The sequence below is a fragment of the Toxotes jaculatrix genome, chromosome 7, assembly GCF_017976425.1.
Source record: "Toxotes jaculatrix isolate fToxJac2 chromosome 7, fToxJac2.pri, whole genome shotgun sequence".
Lineage (NCBI taxonomy): Eukaryota > Metazoa > Chordata > Actinopteri > Toxotidae > Toxotes > Toxotes jaculatrix.
Genome location: NC_054400.1, coordinates 2767329 through 2787427, shown reverse-complemented (window position 1 = coordinate 2787427; position 20099 = coordinate 2767329). Strand labels below are relative to the sequence as shown.

Genomic DNA, 20099 nt, shown 5'->3' with positions numbered 1-20099 from the left:
AACAAAACGTTTATAGCCGTATTCACGCCCCTGTGGGGATTTCCACCACAGTAACAGCACTGCTGGGTCAGAAACTGTGCGTTTGTTCTGTTTGTTGTGGCAGTGGCACCAGATGGAAGGCTGTGTAGTTACCCAGAGAGTTTATCGTCTGTTCGGTGGCCATTTTAGGACATCTCAGATTCAGCTTCCTCATCAGCCTCAGTTGTAATTAAGCTCAGATGGGTGCTTTGAACAAAGTGATAACGTCAGCTTGGTAATGTGCTATTTTAACATGCAGATTTTTAAAGAACAACTTACCACCCTCGTAAAATTCCTGTTTTTGTTGATCTAAGTGACTTTAGCTTCTCACCTTGCTGCAGTGACGTACAGGTGTACACAACAGAGCACACCTCTGACCACGCCCAACCACACTCACACACATTCATGAGTTGTTTCATATGCGAGATTTAGCATTTTGTAGATGTTTTTTTTTAAATGGCTGAATTGATGAGTGTTAATAACAGATCTTTAAATCTAACAGTTACCGGAGGTGTTTACTTTACCACCTGTTTTTGGATGCTAATGTAGTTCTGTTTTGCCAAATGAGAACGAATTGTAGCTGTGAAAAGTCCCTGGTATCTCCAAGTCAGAAGTACAGGTACATTAAATGTAATTACAGCTTGATGTGAATGATTTTTCTCACTTAGCTTCTTGTAAAAAAAAAAGTTTGTCCAAAATGACATGAGGGGAAATGTTCATCTTTTCTCGCAGTTTGTGTCACCAGTCGAACCAGTCCCTGTGTCCTGGTGGTTTCAGTAACAAGTGGAACCACCTAGAAATGTGAAGTTTTCCCCTCTGTGGCTAAAAGCTGGTGCAGAAAGGCTAATCCGCTGTGACAGGTCTCAGTGTATGGAGGAGGGCTATGTATACAGACAAAACTGAAAGATTCTCATTTCCCGCTTGACTAGTTAAGTGAGATGGGAGTCTGGGATTGAAGAACGGAGGGAAACTTATTTGATATGCACATGGTTGGTTCTTTTCATATGGAAATGTGGCCTCCCCAGCTGATTTTTTCTCTCCCCCCATAATTGCGCTGGAGGTAAACATGTCTGTGGCTGTCAATCTGTTTCCCATCCTCCTCTGCTCTCTCTCTCTCCTCTCTGTCGATCTGGCTCGCTCCTGTGCTGTCAGTCTTCCTCTGTCACTTTCTTCATAATTCCTCTCCCGCATTTCTTTCTCGTTTTGTTTCTGCTCTGCCAGCGTCAGCCGGCAGCGGAGCTCCCGTCTCTCAGTGTGTTTGGTGTTGTTCTGAAGCCGTCGGGTTCCTGTGCCAGTGTCGCTCACTCAGCGCTCTGACAAGTGACACAAACCATCACCGGGTCTCTTTGCATTCATGTCACTTATCACTTTGCTTTGAAACAGACTGAAACATGCTGTTAACCACAGGAGTCAACCTGCAGAGGAGCCGCTCAGTTAACACACTGCATCTGGTTTGATGGATGCTTTTATCTGGAGTGCTTTACAGTTTCATGCGAACGTATAGGACGTGTTTATGATTAGTGGTCCCTCTGGGGACACGGCAAGCAAACGGGGCTGCTCCTTTTACTGAGCAGCTACAGGCCCTTAGTTAATGAAAACTGTTGCAAAACATACACATTATAATGATGAATAACTTCTTTTTTAATATTGATATTTCATGTTTTAAACGTTTCCTATAAATAAAATGCAGTTTTACATTAAATTGACATCTGGATTTTTAACTTTAGATCTGGTGAATTATACTGAAATAAAAGCTGATGTGGTATCAAGGCAAAGTTCAGCGATGATGGTCCATTGCCATTCGATTCATCCTGTTTTTTTTTTTTCTTTGTTGGTATATTTTTACTCATGACATCCTGGTCGTCTTCCCCTCCAGGGAGTTCTTACGTCTTGGAAACCCTCTGAACTGTGGCGCCTGGGACAAGAAGCTCCTGAAGCAGTACCGGGTCCACAAACCGAGCTCTCTCAGCTACGACGCCGAGATGAGAAGTAAGACAATAATAACCCTCTTCCTTGTTTTGATCACATGATAATTACTGCGTCAGGGGTCTCAGAGGAAATGCTTTTCCTGGTTAAAACAGAAGATTCGCTGAGATTCCTTCACATGCCCTGACTCCGTCTCTGTATATTGGGTTTCCAGAGTGGCACTGAGGGGCCACACTGTCTTCTGCCATAATAGCCAGGGACTTTTCAAAGAGCATTTTGTGTTGTAGTTGTAGCTGTAGCCTCTTTACGAGTAAATCTATCACTTTTTAATAACTGAGAATTGTCCACAGCGCGGTTATGGAATGATAATGTCATTTGGGAGCCATTCCCATCTACCAGCGTCCTCGGGAGAAAGTTTGACTCAGGGTCATCAATCTTCAAGCAATTCTGCCCTCGTTCTTTGAGTCCTCCGCGAATCCTGCTGTGAACAGGCTGCGATTGAGAGGATGAGCTTTCTGTCAGATTTGAATTGCTGGTGGAAATTACTGGAACTGGCTCAGTGGTGGAAAATTCTATAGGTTTTCAGAAAGTATATGAATCCGGAGTCAGTGGAGCAGCCTGGTTTCAGTATGTACAACCCTTATATTTTATCCACAGCAACTAATCAGCATGTGTCACTGTTAAATATGGGGAGCTCTGCACCTTGGATGTATACAAACTTTTTACGTGGAAAGTGCATGAGGTGCGTATGAAGAAGGGTTGTGTAACTGCCGAGCTGCAAGCGGAATAGAAGTGCATTCATTTGTAAGCAAAGCAGCAAGTTGTCAGCTTGTAGGAAACCCAAAGTAATCTCCTCGGCCTCCGATTAAAATCCAGTTGATGTGTAAATGCTCTATTTAATCAAAGACTGCCTTGAATCTAATGCTAATGGTTTGTTTTCTGTTAACAGCTGTTCGTGTTTGTAATTTCGTGGGCTCCTCAGCACGTTTTAATTGTTTATTGTGTCTTCTCCCAGCTGAGAATGGATATTAAGTCCCTACTAATTACTGCTCTTTACATGCAGCCACAGTCAGAACACACAGTGCTATGCTGCGCTCCTGAACTCAGCCTAACCTCTCTGATCTCACAGACAGTATGACCATGTCCATGGAGGGCTTCGGCCCCGACAGCGTCTTCGCCACCCCGGCAGAGGATAACGGCCAGTACCGCATCAGCCGCAGCCTGGTGCGCTCCGCCGAGGGCAGCACCGTACCCCTCACCCGCGTCAAGTGCCTGGTGTCCATGACAACGCCCCATGACATCCGCCTACACGGGTCGGCCGTCACGCCTGCGTTTGTGGAGTTTGACACCTCACTGGAGGGCTTCGGGTTAGTCAGCATGCACATTAAAAACTTAAAACTGTGGTTTTTCATATGCAGAAGAAAAATGAAATGTCGGTTTAATTGTCGCCTTCAGTATTTTTTGTCCATACTCCAGCTGTGGACCAGTCTTCATTAAATGCTTTTTAAAAATGTGTTGGAGCAGCAAATGATGCCTGTTCTTCTGTGAACTTTTCTCCAAATCTTTTTCTTTGTGGTTCGATTTTTCTCATCAGTGGCAAACACACACCTCGGGGTGCCACGTTATTTTTCCCTTCAATGAAACAGGTTGTTTTTTTTTACCTCACAGCGGCACCTGCTACTGTCTCAGCACGAGACTGTCATTCACCTCCAGCTGTGGGGCCACGCATACAAATAGGCTTATTTTCTGCCTGTTATGTCGTACGACACCCTTTGCCGTGCTTTGTGGGTGCTGCTGCTGCTGACAGGGTCCTCTGCACCCTGTGCTTTGTGTTGTATGTTAGCGACACTGTGGATTCGGGGCAGTGGAAATGCTGGCATGTGGGATGTGACCTTGGCAAATCGCCCACACTTTTTTTGCAACGTGTGTGTGTGTGTGTCGAGCACACGTTACGCTTACAGAGAGTAAACAACTGTTAAGAGAGACTTAAGACTTTGGCATGTTATAATTTTTCATTAATATTCATAAAGTTTAAGAAAAAAAAAAGTTGTGCAAAAGGTCATTAAAGACATTTTCTGTCAGTTTCCTGTGGTTACCTGACCAGCCTTGAATTACTAGGTAGCATCAGTTTAATTAGGATTACGTGTATATATTATACTGTTGTAGACTAAGGCAGCAAAGGGATCAATTATAAATTTGAAATTACCGACATTTTGAGACCTTCACTCAAACAAAGCCGCGCCGCCACATTGCTTAGCGTCATGTGACACACGATTTGACACTCATCAAAAAATTTTTAACAAATAAACTGATGAATTTAATAAAACGTGCTGCTGTTATGAAGCTGGGCAGTGGAAGACTGGCATATCTTAATGCACCTTTGGGCATCATCCTGCGTTTAACACCACTAGTGTGTGAGATGACAGAAAATATACTTGTGTTGCCCCTCATCATTTTCAAATGTTCCTTTTATCTTTATCAAATATCAAATTTATACACTGGATACTGGACAGAACAGACTCCTATAAAAAAAACCAAAACATCTGAAATATTCATAGGTTCTACTAGAATTCATTAAGCCTCTTTGGTAAGTGCCAAAAAAATCTTCAAATCTTCAGGAATAAATGTCATTTTCAGTTGTCTTACAAATAATAATAATAATAACAAAGAAATCCGTCCCCCACCCAGTGATCGTACTTCCTGGTCCGTCCTTCCTTAGCTTTGCCGTTTCCTGTGCCCATTCGACTCGTCACGGCAGCCACATCAGAATAGAACATGGAGTTTCTGCTGAAAACACGGCAAAGCAGCACACTGGCAGCGAGGCACTGGCCCACTTTCTGCTCAGTGTAAACACAGGAGGAGGCACACACACACACACACACTCACACACACACACGCACACACTCACACACTCACACACACACACGCACACACTCACACACTCACACACACACACACACACACACACACACAGAGGCTACCCCTCCTTCCCCTCCCATCTGTCAGCATGAAAAATTGATGCTCCTGCTGCTATTAGGAATCACACACACAGGCACTCTCTGCACTCACATGCACATACCCACTCTCTGTCATGCACAACATGCTTACGCACACTCAGACACACACTCAGACACACACTCAGACACACTGATGCACACTCACCCAGCCAGCCATTTCACAAGGGGCTTGGAAGATGCTATCATTATTTTATTTTATTTTATTTAACTTTTATTTTATTTAACTTTTATTTTATGCATCTCATTCCGACAGGGAAAAGAAAAATTAGCATGTTAGGCTGGTGAAATTTTTTAAATCTTATAACGGTGACTAATGGGGGAAAAAGACAGCATACACGTCGTTATTCTGAAGCAGTGGGGCGGCGCTCTTGTTAGTGAGACAGACTGTTAAACACAGGAGCAGAGTGTCTGCCCTTGAGAAGTGTCCTTGAACAAGTCATTGAATCCCTGCCACTCTCAGGGACGCTGTCCTGTTGCTAGCCCTGACCTCTGACCTTCCTGTCCAGGTGGAAAAACAAAAAGACAAAGCTACATAAAAAAAAAATCTTCGTGCTCAACCAGTTTTTTTTTTTTTTCCCTCTAAATGCATAATTCATGCAGCTCTCGTAAAAAGATCTGGAAGGAACTGGATTATATGTAGGGCTGCAACTGACAATTATTTTAATATTGATTAATGTAGTATTAATGTAGTGCACATAATCAATTATTAATTACATGAAAGGTCAAGAAAATAGTATTAAAAAGCCTCTCTCAGTTCCCTGGAAGCCAGGGGATGTCTTCAGATTGTGTGTTTGGTTCAACCAACAGTCTACAGATGTTCCACACAATAATGTAAAACAGAGAAATACATCAGATCCTCACATTGTAGAAGCTGGAACCAGTGAATGAAAGTCCACGGCCTGATATATTGAGTTCCTCTGTGCTATACAGCTAATGCTTCTGCACTAGTTTTGTGTGATTTTTTTGACAGAAGCCAAATTGTGTTGTACCTGCACTCCACAGGAGGAGCCCTTTCAGGACTGTGCTCATTTCCTCTGATTTGTGCTGAGCTATTGCTGCAGTTTGGCTTTCCTAGGGAGAATTACGTAAGAAAACATGAGCTAAGCCGTGTTTTCTGGCTTTCTTTTCACATAATGGAAGTTAGGAGGAGTATTGCAATTATTTGGCTTGAGACAGACGCAGTTTTTTTTCTGCATCGAACTGTTTCCTGCAGTATTAATATGGGAGGAATTCATAAAGGGAGAGTGATACAATAACTGCATTCATAATTTAATATTTCTTGTGCAGATGCAGTGTCTAGTTATTGTGACTCAGGCTTTCTGCTGTCAACAGCTGTCATCAAGGCCGTCCTCCGCTGCGGTTCAGTCCGACTCTCTCTCTCTGGCTTCTGGTTGAATTCACTGCAGTGCCTTTGCATTCTCTGAGGTCTTTTTGTCTCTCAACAAAGAAAAAAAGAAAAAGAAAGCCCAAATCCCCATGTTCATTTCCCAAAGCACCAGTGTCTTCAGTGCTGGTTCAGGATGATTAGAGAGGCGAAAATAGCAGCTTCACTGAGGGGCAGTGAGTCAGCAGAACACAACGCCAACTCACAAGTCAGATTCTCTGTAATTTTGTGGAGTGATTGTTTGTCGTCTTTGTCGGCTGTAGAAGTCCGTGGAAAAACTGGATGACATTAGACTTAAATGTTTATCAAACAAAATAATCAAGAAGCTTAAGAGAGACTTTCAAACCCTTTTTACTGGATATCTCCAGGCAGTTGTTATCGTGGTTTTTTTGGGGGTTTTTTTGCAGTTTGTTGTCATATTATCAGCACTAACCTAAGTTCAAGAAGATGCAACTGACTGAGTGCGCACAGATTCTTTTTTTTTTTAAAAAAACAGCCTGAGTGTGTGCTTTCATCCCACTTCTATCCTCCTCTCGTACATAATTAGTCCTCGAGTATTAGTCTGTTGAAATTTCCATAGTGTAATTCAAAGCTCCTGTGTCTTGAAATGCTTCAGTTAGCAGACTGTTCTTTGTAAGTTTGGACGAGTTTTTTCTAATAGTTTGTCTCAGAGGTGGAGCTGGACCTCAGCAGCCATTCAGCAGCAGCAGTACACTACACCCGTAATCTGACAGCACGTTTTACACCTGTGACAGCTGTTTCCCCAGGTAACAGTCATTAACCTGTTCTCTGTCGTCCTGTACAGGTGCCTGTTTCTGCCCAGTCTGGCCCCTCACAACGCTCCCACCAACAACACCAACGCCTCAGGTGTCAGCGACGGAGCAGTGCTGAGCGGGATGGGTACAGGTAAAAACAGCTCAGAGCGCTTTTCATTGCACCAGCAACGATGCAAGCCAGCTGGGAACATGCTAGCATTAACCAGCCACAGCGGTTTGCTAGTTCAGCTTTCATTATAGCTTTCTTCCTGTCATTGTCAGATACACCACAGGAGCCTGTAAACAGGAAATGTACAGTGTCAGTAGCATAAAGACAGAGTCATTTAAATGTGGTTGCATTTAAATGACTGTCAGTTAACTACAGCAACATTAGACCGGCACATTTCATTTGTTTTTTTTCATATTCTTCAAAAAGGAGAACACTGCATAACCATAGTGAAGCATTTTAATAACCAGGTTGGGATTTAACCACCAACCAACCAACCAACAGCCAATTTGTGGAACATTTTTGTCACTTTACTGGCCAGTTTGGCAGAAAACAGACTGTTAGTTGGAAAAATACTTTTTTTTTTCTTGCCCCTGTGGAATGAACACGTTCCATCAGTGTTTCAGAAACGATTATTAAGGTATAAAAACACTTTTTCTTTATTACAGAAGCAGTGAAAGAGCATAAGAACAGATTCTGATGATAATGTTGAAATCTTCCTCTTGCTGCACAACCTTAGGATTATTCTCACCGTCTTTCTTCTTTTTGGGGCACAGTGTCTTCTCTGAGGATTTTTATTTTTCATCTCATCCACAGAGTGTTTGTCCTCTGATGTTCATCATTTGTGCGTTTGCAAAAGAAAAATTGCCAACACCTCCAACCCAAACGAGCAGCCGCTGTGTGCGACGCCCAGATTCATATCTGTCCTCTCGCCTTTTGGTTTATTGTCAGCTGGTTAAATAGTGTGTTAAAAACACACCTGTTACAAATGGCTTCATAAAAACACAATTTTCCCCACAGAGATTTCACAGAGGAGGCTTTCTGAGACCTGAAGACAGAGACAGAATTACCATATGACGTTATGGTTGATTTTCTAGTCTGTATCCTCATTTAGTATTTATGAAGCACAGCTAGAGCTAGAGCTCCTCTCTCCTCTTTTCCTTCCTCTCCTCTCCTTTTCTCTCCTCCTCCCCTTTCCTCCCCACTCCTCTCTTAATCGATCCTCTCCCCTCATCCACTCATACATTACAATCATCCCTCCATCTGTTTACCTATTCATCCCAGTTCCTCCTGCACTCATCCACCCCACGCCGTCCTCTTCGTCTTTTCCAGCCACCCAACTCTATTTATAGACCTCTCTCTTTTGTCTCCCTCATTTCTTCCTGTCACTCACATTTTCCTTTTCTGTCCTTTTCCTCGCCTGTCTCGATCTCCGATCCTTGCTCCCTTTTTCTTCCTTCCCCTTACTTGCTCCTTCTTCTTCTTGCCCTGAATCTATCTATTCTCTTTGTCACTTTCCTCCCCTTCTTCCTTGCCTCATTTATCTCGACCCCCTTCCCCTCCCTCCTTCCCTCCCTCCCTCCTGTCTTCCCTCTTCCATCTCACTCCTGCCTGTCCCATATCCTTGGATGACATCATCTAGAGGCTCATTCATCAAAATGTCTTCGGTCCGCACAGGAACTCATAACACCTGTGTTGTGTCAGCCATCTGCTGATATACATAAGAAATAGATGTATTCCCTCAAAGCGGTTTCCATTCTTGCGTCTTTGTTCTAGCAGCAGTTTTTCCCCTGAGTCCATTGTCCGCTTCACAAATAAGAAATAACGTAGCAGTGGCTTTGCATTTAGCTTGTTGTTGTGTCCGTCTTTCAGTAAGGCCTAATACAAAAATCAGTCCTCGCTCATGTGGCTCGGAGCAGATGGTGGACAGTGAGCAATGGTTTTCTGGACAGTTTTAATTTGGTCCCTTCTGATAACCTGTTGAGTGACAGTCATATCCTGAGGCACAGCGAGTTTCTGTCTCTCTGAATGATTCTGGCCTGAAGGATGAGATTAGATCTTTTTTGTTCTGCAGTTGTATCTGACAGTAGGTTTTACTGTATAAATAACCGTAACCTTTAAATTAAATTCGGTTTATCTGCGAGAGATAAGGTGCTGAAGCATCAAACACGAGTGAATACATAGGACCATGTCTGTCCACACCAGTGGTCTTAAAGGCAGATTCAACCAGCAGAATGTGAGATATTAAAAACTTCTGAAACCTAAAAAATTGTCACTCCTGCTTCCTCACCTCCACCTCCAGGAGAGCGCCTGTTTCCTCCTCCGTCAGGCCTGAGCTACTCCACCTGGTTTTGCGTGGAGCGTTTCAGTGCGGCTCCTCAGGCCCACCCGGTGCGGCTGCTGACAGTCGTCCGTCGGGCCACCTCGTCTGAGCAGCACTACGTCTGCCTGGCTGTGGTGCTGTCGGCCAAAGACCGTTCGCTCACCGTCTCCACCAAGGAGGAGCTGCTGCAGACCTACTGTGAGTGCAGCAGTCAAATTTAACAACCTGTTTCATTTATTGCATCATATCGTTGTTTTCAGACCCAAATAAGGGGAATGGAGAATGATTTAGCTACGACTAGTTTACAGAAGAGGCCACAGTGTGAACCCTGCAGAGTGAAGTCCACAGTTACACATAAATCTGAGCTCCAAATGTTTGTGTAAACCTGACTAGGAATTAATTATCACAGTATGTTTGTGAATATAGAAAATTAAAGTGTATTCTTTTTTTAAAGAATATTGCCTAAGAGACCGTGGGAGCAACATGCATATCCATAACAACTTAAAAAGCTTCCCCTTCAGGGATTTGAGTTAGTCACCCTGAGTTAATGTTTCTGCCCCCTCCCAAACCCTCTGACTCATCACTATTGCCCCGACTTCCCTCTCCCTCCCCCATCAAGCAGCGGATGAGTCGAGTGAAGAAGCCTCCTTCTATGAGATCTTGCCCTGCTGCGCTCGCTTCCGCTGCGGCGAGCTGATCGCTGAGGGCCAGTGGCACCACCTGGTGCTGGTCATGAGCAAAGGCATGCTGAAGAACAGCATGGCCACGCTGTACGTCGACGGCCAGCTCATCAGCACTGTCAAGGTATAGTTACACACTCTATGATATCATAAATAATAATGATGAAGAGATAAAATGAAATATCAGAAGTACATTATACCAAATGCTATTACACCTGTATATACAGGATGTGCATCTTTTCCCATTCGCACTGTCAAATAATGCAGATGGATAAAAATACACCCAGTCGATATCTCACTGTTCCTGCATCATCATCTTCTCACATATACAGAAGTCTATTTTTAAAGATGCTATATAAAACTATATAAAACACATGAGTGAGTGGGTGTGTGATTGTCTCAGCCATCCACAGATTGTCTCTGTTTCGAATCCTGAGATACGGTGATGATATATTACTAATAATCAGATTAGTGAGTGAGTGAGTAAGTAGTCAGGATCAATAGCTGTTGTCTTGGGAGTGGCGCCTCCTTTGATGGGGATCGCACACAAAATTCTGATAAAGAATCGCAGAAAACAAACTGAGATCTTGGCTTTGAACGCAGCAGCTTTGCAGCACAGGAGTCAGCAGTGGTGTGGCTTGTGGTTTAGTGACTTTAGATTCCCCTGAGATTAGAGAGCAGAGCAGGGAAACAGCTTGGCAGACCACAAATCTCAGCTTCCTCTCAGCCGCACTGATAACAACAGCTTCATTTCCTGCCGAGGTCCCCATACAGGAAACAACAAGCCGGTCGTACAATATGTGTCTTAGGCGCCTGTGTGCATGTACCAGTGTACTTGTGGTTGTGTTGTGTTGTGTCCCCTGTGAATAGGATGCCTGCAAAGCACAAATCTTCTCTCGAGTATCTCCTCTGTCTAAGTATAAACTCTCAAAGGATCCCTTGGGTGCTCTTCATCGTAAAATTAAAACGATATCTACCCAGTAACAAGAACAGCAATGAAGGCTTCCTTTAATTACTCATTAATTAGCCCTTTAATGATGATTTGTAAATGACGAGTTGATGATATATTTTTCAGCCCCTTCACCACCATTCTGCATCACTTATAGAAATCTCTCACCTGGATAATTAACCTCCCCTCCGCTCTGCTTTAGCTCCACTACATCCACAGTGCCCCGGGCGGCTCTGGCTCCACCAACCCTCCCGTAGTGAGCACTGTGTACGGGTACGTGGGCACGCCGCCGGCCCAGCGCCAGCTCTCCGGCCTGGTGTGGCGCTTGGGGCCCAGCCACTTTCTGGAGGAGGTCCTTCCTGCCACCAGCGTCGCTGCCATCTATGAACTGGGGCCCAACTACGTGGGCAGCTTTCAGGCTGTCTACCTGCCCTGTGAGTGGTCCTCCTGACTTCAGCTTTTATTCTCTTTCCTGTTTTGAAAAGTGAAATCTTCTCCCTTGCTGTCCTGTATAACCATTTCTCCGTTCTTGCCTCTTTATTGCCTTTCCCTCTACTCTTCTGTCAATTTTTAATCCCTTTTTTAATCTTTATACCTCCCATCTCTCTTTTTATTGTACCAGGTAAAGACTCAAAGACAGAGGTGGCACCTGCCTCCCCGGTGGCGTTGGTACCAGAGGAGAAGGTGTCCTTCAGTCTCTACGCTCTCTCTGTGTCCACGCTCACTGTGGCCAAGATCAGGAAGGTCTACAACAAACTGGACAGCAAAGCCATCGCCAAACAGGTCAGACGCACCGCCGCTCTGTGGAATGAAACCATGTTACTGTGTTTTATTTTATCTGTGTGTAGAAATTTAAAACTCTGACTGTGATGAGTGGACTGCAGCAGTATTCCATTTTATTGTGCTGGTTTGTACCCAAGAGTCTGCTGTTTGGGACAGTAAGGAGTTGTTCTTATAAGAAAGACTCACCTCTGTTATAGTCAGATGTACTGTTTGAGTTTTATGTAGGAATCCAGTAATGTTTTTGCAGTTTTGTGTCACTTCACCCAAATTGTTTTCATATGTTGGGTACAAATCTTAACCTTTAGTGAGCGAGCTTCCTGTGGGAGAGAGCTGGAGTCGGACTGAGTGCAGAGCTCTGCAGTGTCGAGCTGCTGCTGATTTACTTTACATCATGTCTGAATGATGCAACTGAGGAAAAGCGGCTCTTTGCCTCAGCCACGGCCTCAGAGCGCGCAGGAGGAGAAAGATTTATATCTTAAATAATAAATAAATACAGAAAAAAAATTCTGCAGAGGTTTCTTTTTCTCCCTTTCTATTTATAAACACACACACACAGACGTACATTCAGGTGTATACTGATGTGCAAAGGTCAAACTCACTCTTCAACAGAAAACATGCACTCATTCTACTTGCACGAATGCTCATTTACACATATATATATGCATTAACACACAATCCTATTATCCCACAGAAAGTGTGCGTTTGAGCTCCAAATGAGCTCCCTCCTTCGTCCTTATCTCTCTCCCCACCTGGCGAGTTATTTCCCAGCCTGCCTTGCTAAGCCTCGACCCGCAGCGACTCCCAAGAAGCGAACGGCAAAGAAGTGCAGAGGCGACATTTGTCCTACAGCAGAGGCCTGTTGTTGTTGTAGAGTAGGAAAAGAGGGATTTATCGTACCAGCAGGAAAATAAGTCAGTATTTTATTTTTTAAAGAATTCTTAACAACACTAAGCTGCTATTACAGTATTTTTGCTTGTTAAATGGGCCATCATGTTAAATTGAATAAACAGAGCTCCTTAAATACAGAATTTTTTTTCTCTTTTGTTTTCATCATTGGTCTCATATTTCATTCCGGCTGGCTGAATAAAAGCCTTTCAGAAATATCAGACCTTGATACGAGACTGCAGCTTTCAACGCTAAATTCTGACGCCCCTGAAACAACCACGTCCACAAAAGGCAGCGTTCAAACCCTGCACGAAACAAAAAAACAAAAATATCTCAGCAGATATACGTGATTACATGGGATAGTTTGTTTGAACTCCATTCAAAGAGGTCAGATAGTAAGGGAAATAGCTCAATGAGAACATTAAAAAGTGTGTTTGTGTGTGTGTGGGTTTTTTTTTTCTGAATCTCTTCCCTTCTCCTGTCTTTAGCTCGCTGTGTCCTCTCATGAAAATGCCACTCCGGTCAAGCTGATTCATAACGCTGCCGGCCACCTGAACGGGGCGGCCCGGACCATTGGAGCCGCCGTCATCGGATATTTAGGTAAACCACAGAAATAGACCGTTACACGAGCGACAGATCCTTTTATACGGCAGTGTTGTAATTGCTCAGGGGCTCATGGGATTGGTTTGGTACCGCAGTCATCCTTATCAGGGAGGGATAGCAACAGCAGCAACCAACCCAGCCAGAACTTTGTGTTTCTACCTTGTTATATCCACCAAACTGTTGGATCTGGCAAAATATCCAAATGAGCATTTTATCCTTGAGCCCTTCAGCATTATTTTTATGTGCGGTGAGTGAATAGCTGCTTTAATGAATGTTGTTGATCTTTTTTACTGCCCCTCCACTGTGAGAAGCTCGTGACTGTAATTTGTCATATTGTCGTATTTATACTGTAGCTTCACCGAAGGATAACACACCGCGTCTCACGTTCTCACCCCTTCAGGTGTCCGTGCCTTCGTGCCCAAACCCGTGGCCACCAACCTGCAGTATGTGGGTGGGGCGGCGGCCATCTTAGGACTGGTTGCCATGGCGTCAGATGTGGAGGGGCTGTATGCGGCCGTCAAAGCCTTGGTGTGTGTTGTTAAGAGCAACCCGCTGGCCAGTAAGGAGATGGAGCGCATCAAAGGCTACCAGGTTAGATTTGTTTCCACAGATTGGTTATTCTGGATTTTGCTGAATGTTGTGAGAGGACAGTGAATGAAATATGAAGGATGCAAATGAAATATGATGGTGAAAATGATGTTTGCTGTTGCCCTCCCCTCGCAGCTGCTGGCTATGCTGCTGAAGAAGAAGCGCCCACTGCTCAACAGCCACATCCTCCACCTCACCTTCTCCCTGGTGGGAACGGTCGACAGCGGCCACGAGACCTCCATCATTCCCAACTCCACCGCCTTCCAGGACCTGCTCTGCGACTTCGAGGTGAGGGTTGTTTCGGCAGGTTGAACCAGGAAATGTTATGTGAAATAAAGCTCTCTGCGCCATGGTAGTTAGATTCCACAGCATTATTTCAGTCCAGAAAAAGCAGTCTCAGCCTGTGCCAGGATGCCACCTCTCTTTGCCAGTAGTTTGTGCGGCAGAGGACTCAGTCTGTCTCCCTCTGCTCCTCAGGTCTGGCTCCACGCTCCCTACGAGCTCCACCTGTCTCTGTTTGAACATTTCATCGAGCTGCTGACAGAGTCCAGGCAAGTGTTACAAGTGAATTTCCCTGAACGAATAAACAGATCAGTGGAGAATGGTGATGATGTTGCTTTACTGTAGTTGTAGAAGAAGCTAAGCTCTAATCTAACTGTGTGTCCCACTCCCTGCACTGAACAACAGCGAGGCGGCTAAAAATGCCAAACTTCTGAGGGAGTTTCAGCTGATCCCAAAGCTGCTGCTGACCCTGAGAGACACATCACTGTCGCAGCCCACTGTAGCTGCCATCAGCAACGTGCTCAGTCTGCTGCTGCAGGGATTCCCCAACCCGTATGACCTGCTGCGGTAAGCGCACATCTGCACAGACCCACACACGTGGAGTGTGTGCTCCAGATCACTGTGCAGGGCTGACAAATTTAAACACAAATGTTAAACAAAACTTTCCCGTCTCGTTTCTACCTCGCAGTTTTGGCCAGTTCATCTCCTCCACGCTTCCCACATTTGCTGTGTGTGAGAAGTTTGTCGTCATGGAAATCAATAACGAGGAGAAGATTGATGGAGGTAATGATAAAGTAGATGCGATAACTTCTTTGTCTGTGGTCTCAAATGCCGCCGTCATCACTTTCTGAATATCAGCCTGAAATATCCGTTCACCCTGTTCTGGCCAGTGACTAAGTGACTGATTGTTTTCTAACCCAGATGATGTGACTGTTGTGAAATCTTTCCTCGTGTCTCCAGGTAATGACGACGATTTTGGCGGCCTGCTGTCAGCCAACCTCATTCTGCTGAGGAACCGACTGTTGGACAACCTGCTCAGACTGCTCTTCACCACCAAAGAGAAATGCGCCGTTAATGCCCAGTAAGACAACAATTTTCTGTCATGTTGTGTTTTGGGAAGTAATAGATCATAAATTCACCTCACCTGCTCTCCGTCTCCACCTGCAGGGCGTGCGAGGAGCTGGTGCGGACGCTGGGCTTTGATTGGCTCCTGATGTTCATGGAGGAGCATCTCCACTCGAGCACGGTGACGGCAGCCCTGTGGATCCTGGTGGTGCTGCTCTCCAACCAGTCCATCCTCAACCGCTTCAAAGAGGGTCTGTGCGGGGGAGGCTGGCTGGACCACACCGACTCTGTCCTGACCAATAAGATCGGTACCGTGCTGGGTGAGTGCCGGAGCCTGGCGTGGCTTTGTGATCGTCATGGCAACACAGTTGATTGAACAAAATCTGAAACACAAAATGAACTCTGAGGAGTGATCTTAAATTTTGTAAGTAGTTTAATTCTTTAAACTTGAACTTTGACTTTCCCTCCAACATGAGTGAGAAGGTGAGAAGCGTGCAGTGATAATGTGCAGTGTAAATACTGTATGTTGTAATGTGACTCAGCAGACGCCTCTCCTCACTCTGGCAACGCTTTCCGTCGGAGTTGGCCTTCATTCACTAAACAGAAAGCAGCGCAGTTTGTGCGCCGCACGGCCAAGGGTTGGTCTTCTCTTCTTTTTTTTTTTTTTTTCCCACCTCCCTGCTGCTGCAGTCAGAGTCCTTTCTGAGCTCAATGGTTTTCAGTCTTATTAGTTGTTTTACTCAAAAAAAAAAAACCTTGTAAAGTTCAGCAGGTGTAAACTTCACACACGTCAGTCACATGACAGTGTGCATGTCTGCCTGATGGTGATCATCATCTGTATTTTCTCTTTACAGACCTGTTTTACACCATTTCAGCATATTGATAACAAAAATAAAAAATAGGGTCATTATAACTTCCAGGTTGAGAACCATTGACCTTGCTTATGGAAACCCTTAGTAATGCCGTGGCCTAACAGAACAGTCACAGCTGCAGCATTATCATATCTGCCGGAAGGTTGAAGCCGTTAGTTTTATCCGAGGTTTGTCTTCTAGCTCAGTCGAATCCTTATCTCTGTACCTTTGAGTTATCGCTCAGTTTCCAACATAAATCCTGTCTGATTAGCTCAGTTACAGTCCTGGGCTGTTGCATCCTCGATAAACCTGCTTTGTTAAACCCAAAACCAGGAACAGCTGTGTTCAGAGCTGCCAGTAGATGCTGTAGTCAGAGGGTGTATGCAGTAAAACCGTCTCTCCTCTGTCTTCACATATTGCAGCGGTGCTCCTAACATTCACTTTCGACCCCCCCTCTCCAGGTTTCAACGTGGGCCGCAGCGCTGGCGGACGCTCCACGGTGCGAGAGATCAACCGGGACGCTTGCCACTTCCCAGGATTCCCTATGCTGCAGACACTGCTTCCCAAACACACCAATGTGCCTGAGCTCTACTTCCTGCTCATGGCTGTCTTCCTTCAGCAGCCAGTCACTGAGCTGCCAGACAGCCTGCAGGTACATGTTAGTATACCCAACCTTCTAACTTCATATTTTCACTAGTGACTAATATTTCTTGGCTGCTGTATTTGAAAATCAGTGAATATGATTTTGTTCCAAAATGCAACTTGAATCTCTCTCAATAAAAACGTTACAAGATCATTTAATAAATGTAATTTTAAATTATTTTTCAAGGCTCAAGTTAGAAATTAAGTTTTAACTATGAGGTATTGATTAGTAGACACATAAAAAATGCACATGTAGATTGTCCAAACATGCATATGTGTATGTGTATGTGTATGTATGCATATGTATGTGTATGTGACATATATTACCCCTGTTTGTGTGTTTGCCCTCTCAGTTCGACCTGGACTCCATCTGGACGTTCATCTTTGGCATGCCGGCCTCCAGTGGGACAGTGATGGGCTCCATCCACAGCGTGTGCACCGAGGCTGCGTTCCTGCTGCTGGCCATGCTCCGCAGCATGCTCAACCTGGTGGGAACCACCGCCTTTCAAACCTCCATTATGGAAAAACCCTGGGAGCTTTTCTTAATTATCATTTTCATGAAGTTCATACTTTAATTATGACGGCACACGAGCCAAATGTCAGTTAAGCTTCTTCAAGCATTTTCCAGTTGCCTCTAAAATATCAGATGCTCTACATACGTTATACGATAAATATTCCAAATGCATAGTTAGTTACTAATTAGATTCACCAGCTTCTCCCAAAGGCAGATCGTTTTTTGAACACTCCCCCATAGAAGGTGTATATCTTGGAAAAACACATCTGTGTGAGAGGCTTCTCATGTTCATCCTTTTTAAGTGGTTCTTAAAAAGGACCGGATCATCCTGGATTCTCTAAAGGTGCCGTTTTAAGCTCCATTAATCCAACAGAAATGACTCGGCACTCATGCTGCCTTCATCCTCGTCCACACTCATCAGCACACAGCTTCAATGAAAGTTATTCATTTAAAGTCAGTGCTTGATTTGTTGTCCTGCGTGTCCCTGTCCAGCCGTGGCAGTCGGAGGAGGAAGGTTCCTGGCTCAGGGAATACCCCGTCACCCTCATGCAGTTCTTCAGGTACCTTTACCACAACGTGCCCGACCTGTCGCAGATGTGGCACAGTCCTGAGTTCCTCTGTGCCCTGGCAGCCGCTGTCTTCCCCTTCAACATCAGGCCCTACTCTGAGATGGTGAGTCAGCACATTTTTCACTTTAATCACTCTCAGTCTGTTAAATTCGATAAGAAATCTACGGCTTTTCCTGGTGACCAGAAAGGAATCGCAGCAAGTTAAATAGTGTTTTACCTTCTCCTACACAAATCTCTGTTGTCAAGGCTTTTATTTACAATGCATGAGGAGTTTTTTTTTTTCCCATGTCTGAGGTAATGGGCCTGACATTGGGTTTAAAAGCAAAAAATCTCATCACCAGGGAAAGTAATCACACGTATTGATCAGTAACCCTATCAACCTGCCGCAGATATATTGTGATTCTCTCTCATGGGGCTGTAAAAGTTATTACCCCTTTGGAATTTCTTGTGGAATCATGCAGCAGTTTTTCTCAGAACTTAAGGTGTTTCCGACGGTTTCCTTAAAAAGATAATCGAGTGCTCCTGCAAAATGCTATCACACTAATTTATGTTTGACGGGAAAAAAAATGCAACGAGCCACAGAAAACAGCAGCAAGAACATGGAGGAGGTGAGGCTGCAGTGTTGGACTGGAAATAAAAAAAAGGTCTCTAATTTAAATGTTTGTATGCTTTTGTGTTTTTTTCGATATTATTGGTAAATTGGCACACTTCACCTCTCCATCTATTCCAGGTCAGTGATTTGGACGACGAAGCGGGGTCTCCCACTGAAGAATTCAAGGCCTTTGCTGGGGACTCTGGTATGAACCGCAGCCAGTCTGAATACTGCAACGTGGGCTCCAAAACGTCCCTGACCAACCACCCGGCCAAAAAGTACGTCTTCGACTTCATGAGGGTCCTGATCATGGACAATCTGTGCATGACCCCAGCCAGCAAGCAGACGCCCATCATCGACCTTCTGCTGGAGGTGAGGAGAGAAGCCCAGGGCGGCGGCGCCATCAAGCCACAAACTGTGTTTTAGCTTGGACAGAGAGTTTTAAGATTTGGGTCAATCAACTCAACGCAGCCTAATTAGGAAAGAATGAACTAAAATCCTGTGCACTTTGATGACTGTTAACAGTACTTAACTTGATTTTACATTTGAGAAAACCCACAAAATTGGATTAGACTGTAGTTATTCTTATACGTCTCATACCTCTTAGTAAATTATTAACCCTGAATGTGTGCGTCTGGTTTTTGTTTTCCTCATTCACCAGGCCTCGCCAGAGCGCTCCACCAGAACTCAGCAGAAGGAGTTTCAGTCCAACATCCTGGACGGTGTCATGGAGCATCTGCTGGCTGCTGATGTCCTGCTAGGTCAGAACAAAGTCCTCAACACCTCCTCAGCTCCTCCGCTATCTTTCCATGGAGGACTTGAGTTTGTAGTCTCCCTTCCTCATCTGCCAACATCGTTATTTCTCATTCATCTTGAATTTTAATCCTGAGCACGAACCTCCTGGTAATTTCCCGTGACCACAGATTTTTTTTCATCTTACCTTAATGGTTGGTTACCTGCCAAATCAGCCAATAGAGAGGACAAGCTCACCATCAAATTGACCTGGATTTGGCCAGGGACTGGTGCTCATTTCCCACTGTTACAAAAATAGCTGATGATTAGATAGAAAAAGGCTGCAGGACAGCTTGGACCGATTTCTTATTTGGCTCCGTGAGACGCTTTAATGGTTGCATCATGAGTCAGCAAATCACAGTCTGATGTAGAGAGAACTGCAAGAACCCGCCACATGTTCCACGGCTTATTGTGTCCTATTTAGTCTGTTTTTCAAAAAGAAATACATGTACACAGAAATCACAAGATAAAGATGTTTTTGTTCTTTGAACACAGTGAAAAAACTTTAAGTCATTAACCCACATTTCACCTTGTTTTCTGTCGACTATAGCATATTCCAAACGCTGTCAGTGGACCCTTAATTTACAGGTGTGTCACTGTTTCTCTCGCTGTCCGTCTCCGTCCAGGTGAAGACGCCTCTCTGCCCCTCAGCAGCAGTGGCAGTTATCAGATTCTGGTCAACAACGTCTTCTACTTCACTCAGCGGGTGGTGGACAAGCTGTGGCAGGGCATGTTCAACAAGGACTCCAAGCTGGTGGTGGACTTCATCGTGCAGCTCATAGGACAGGTACAAGCAAAACCACCTCAGTTTGTTCTTATTCTTATTTTGATCAAAGAAAAAAATGCTCCGAAACCTTGAGATGGAGAAAAAGAT

The 20099-nt window shown here is 44.6% G+C and overlaps 1 protein-coding gene across 3 annotated transcripts in view; it reads left to right on the top strand.

Annotated features, from left to right (window-relative positions):
• The window catches only part of wdfy3 (WD repeat and FYVE domain containing 3), a 77925-nt gene that overhangs the window by 38892 nt on the left and 18934 nt on the right, over nt 1–20099 (top strand). For 2 of the 3 annotated variants that reach the window (XM_041041837.1, XM_041041838.1), the window contains 21 exons: nt 1895–2007; nt 3074–3311; nt 7151–7251; nt 9410–9628; nt 10053–10234; nt 11262–11493; nt 11682–11842; nt 13216–13327; nt 13731–13921; nt 14054–14206; nt 14396–14469; nt 14606–14767; nt 14889–14983; nt 15161–15281; nt 15368–15585; nt 16578–16768; nt 17112–17246; nt 17765–17944; nt 18572–18805; nt 19095–19194; nt 19852–20012. In XM_041041837.1, coding sequence (XP_040897771.1) covers nt 1895–2007; nt 3074–3311; nt 7151–7251; nt 9410–9628; nt 10053–10234; nt 11262–11493; nt 11682–11842; nt 13216–13327; nt 13731–13921; nt 14054–14206; nt 14396–14469; nt 14606–14767; nt 14889–14983; nt 15161–15281; nt 15368–15585; nt 16578–16768; nt 17112–17246; nt 17765–17944; nt 18572–18805; nt 19095–19194; nt 19852–20012 — 3373 coding nt within the window. Of the gene's footprint in view, nt 1–1894; nt 2008–3073; nt 3312–7150; nt 7252–9409; nt 9629–10052; nt 10235–11261; nt 11494–11681; nt 11843–13215; nt 13328–13730; nt 13922–14053; nt 14207–14395; nt 14470–14605; nt 14768–14888; nt 14984–15160; nt 15282–15367; nt 15586–16577; nt 16775–17111; nt 17247–17764; nt 17945–18571; nt 18806–19094; nt 19195–19851; nt 20013–20099 lie in introns of all 3 variants that reach the window. The other variant, XM_041041836.1, reaches the window with a different exon arrangement.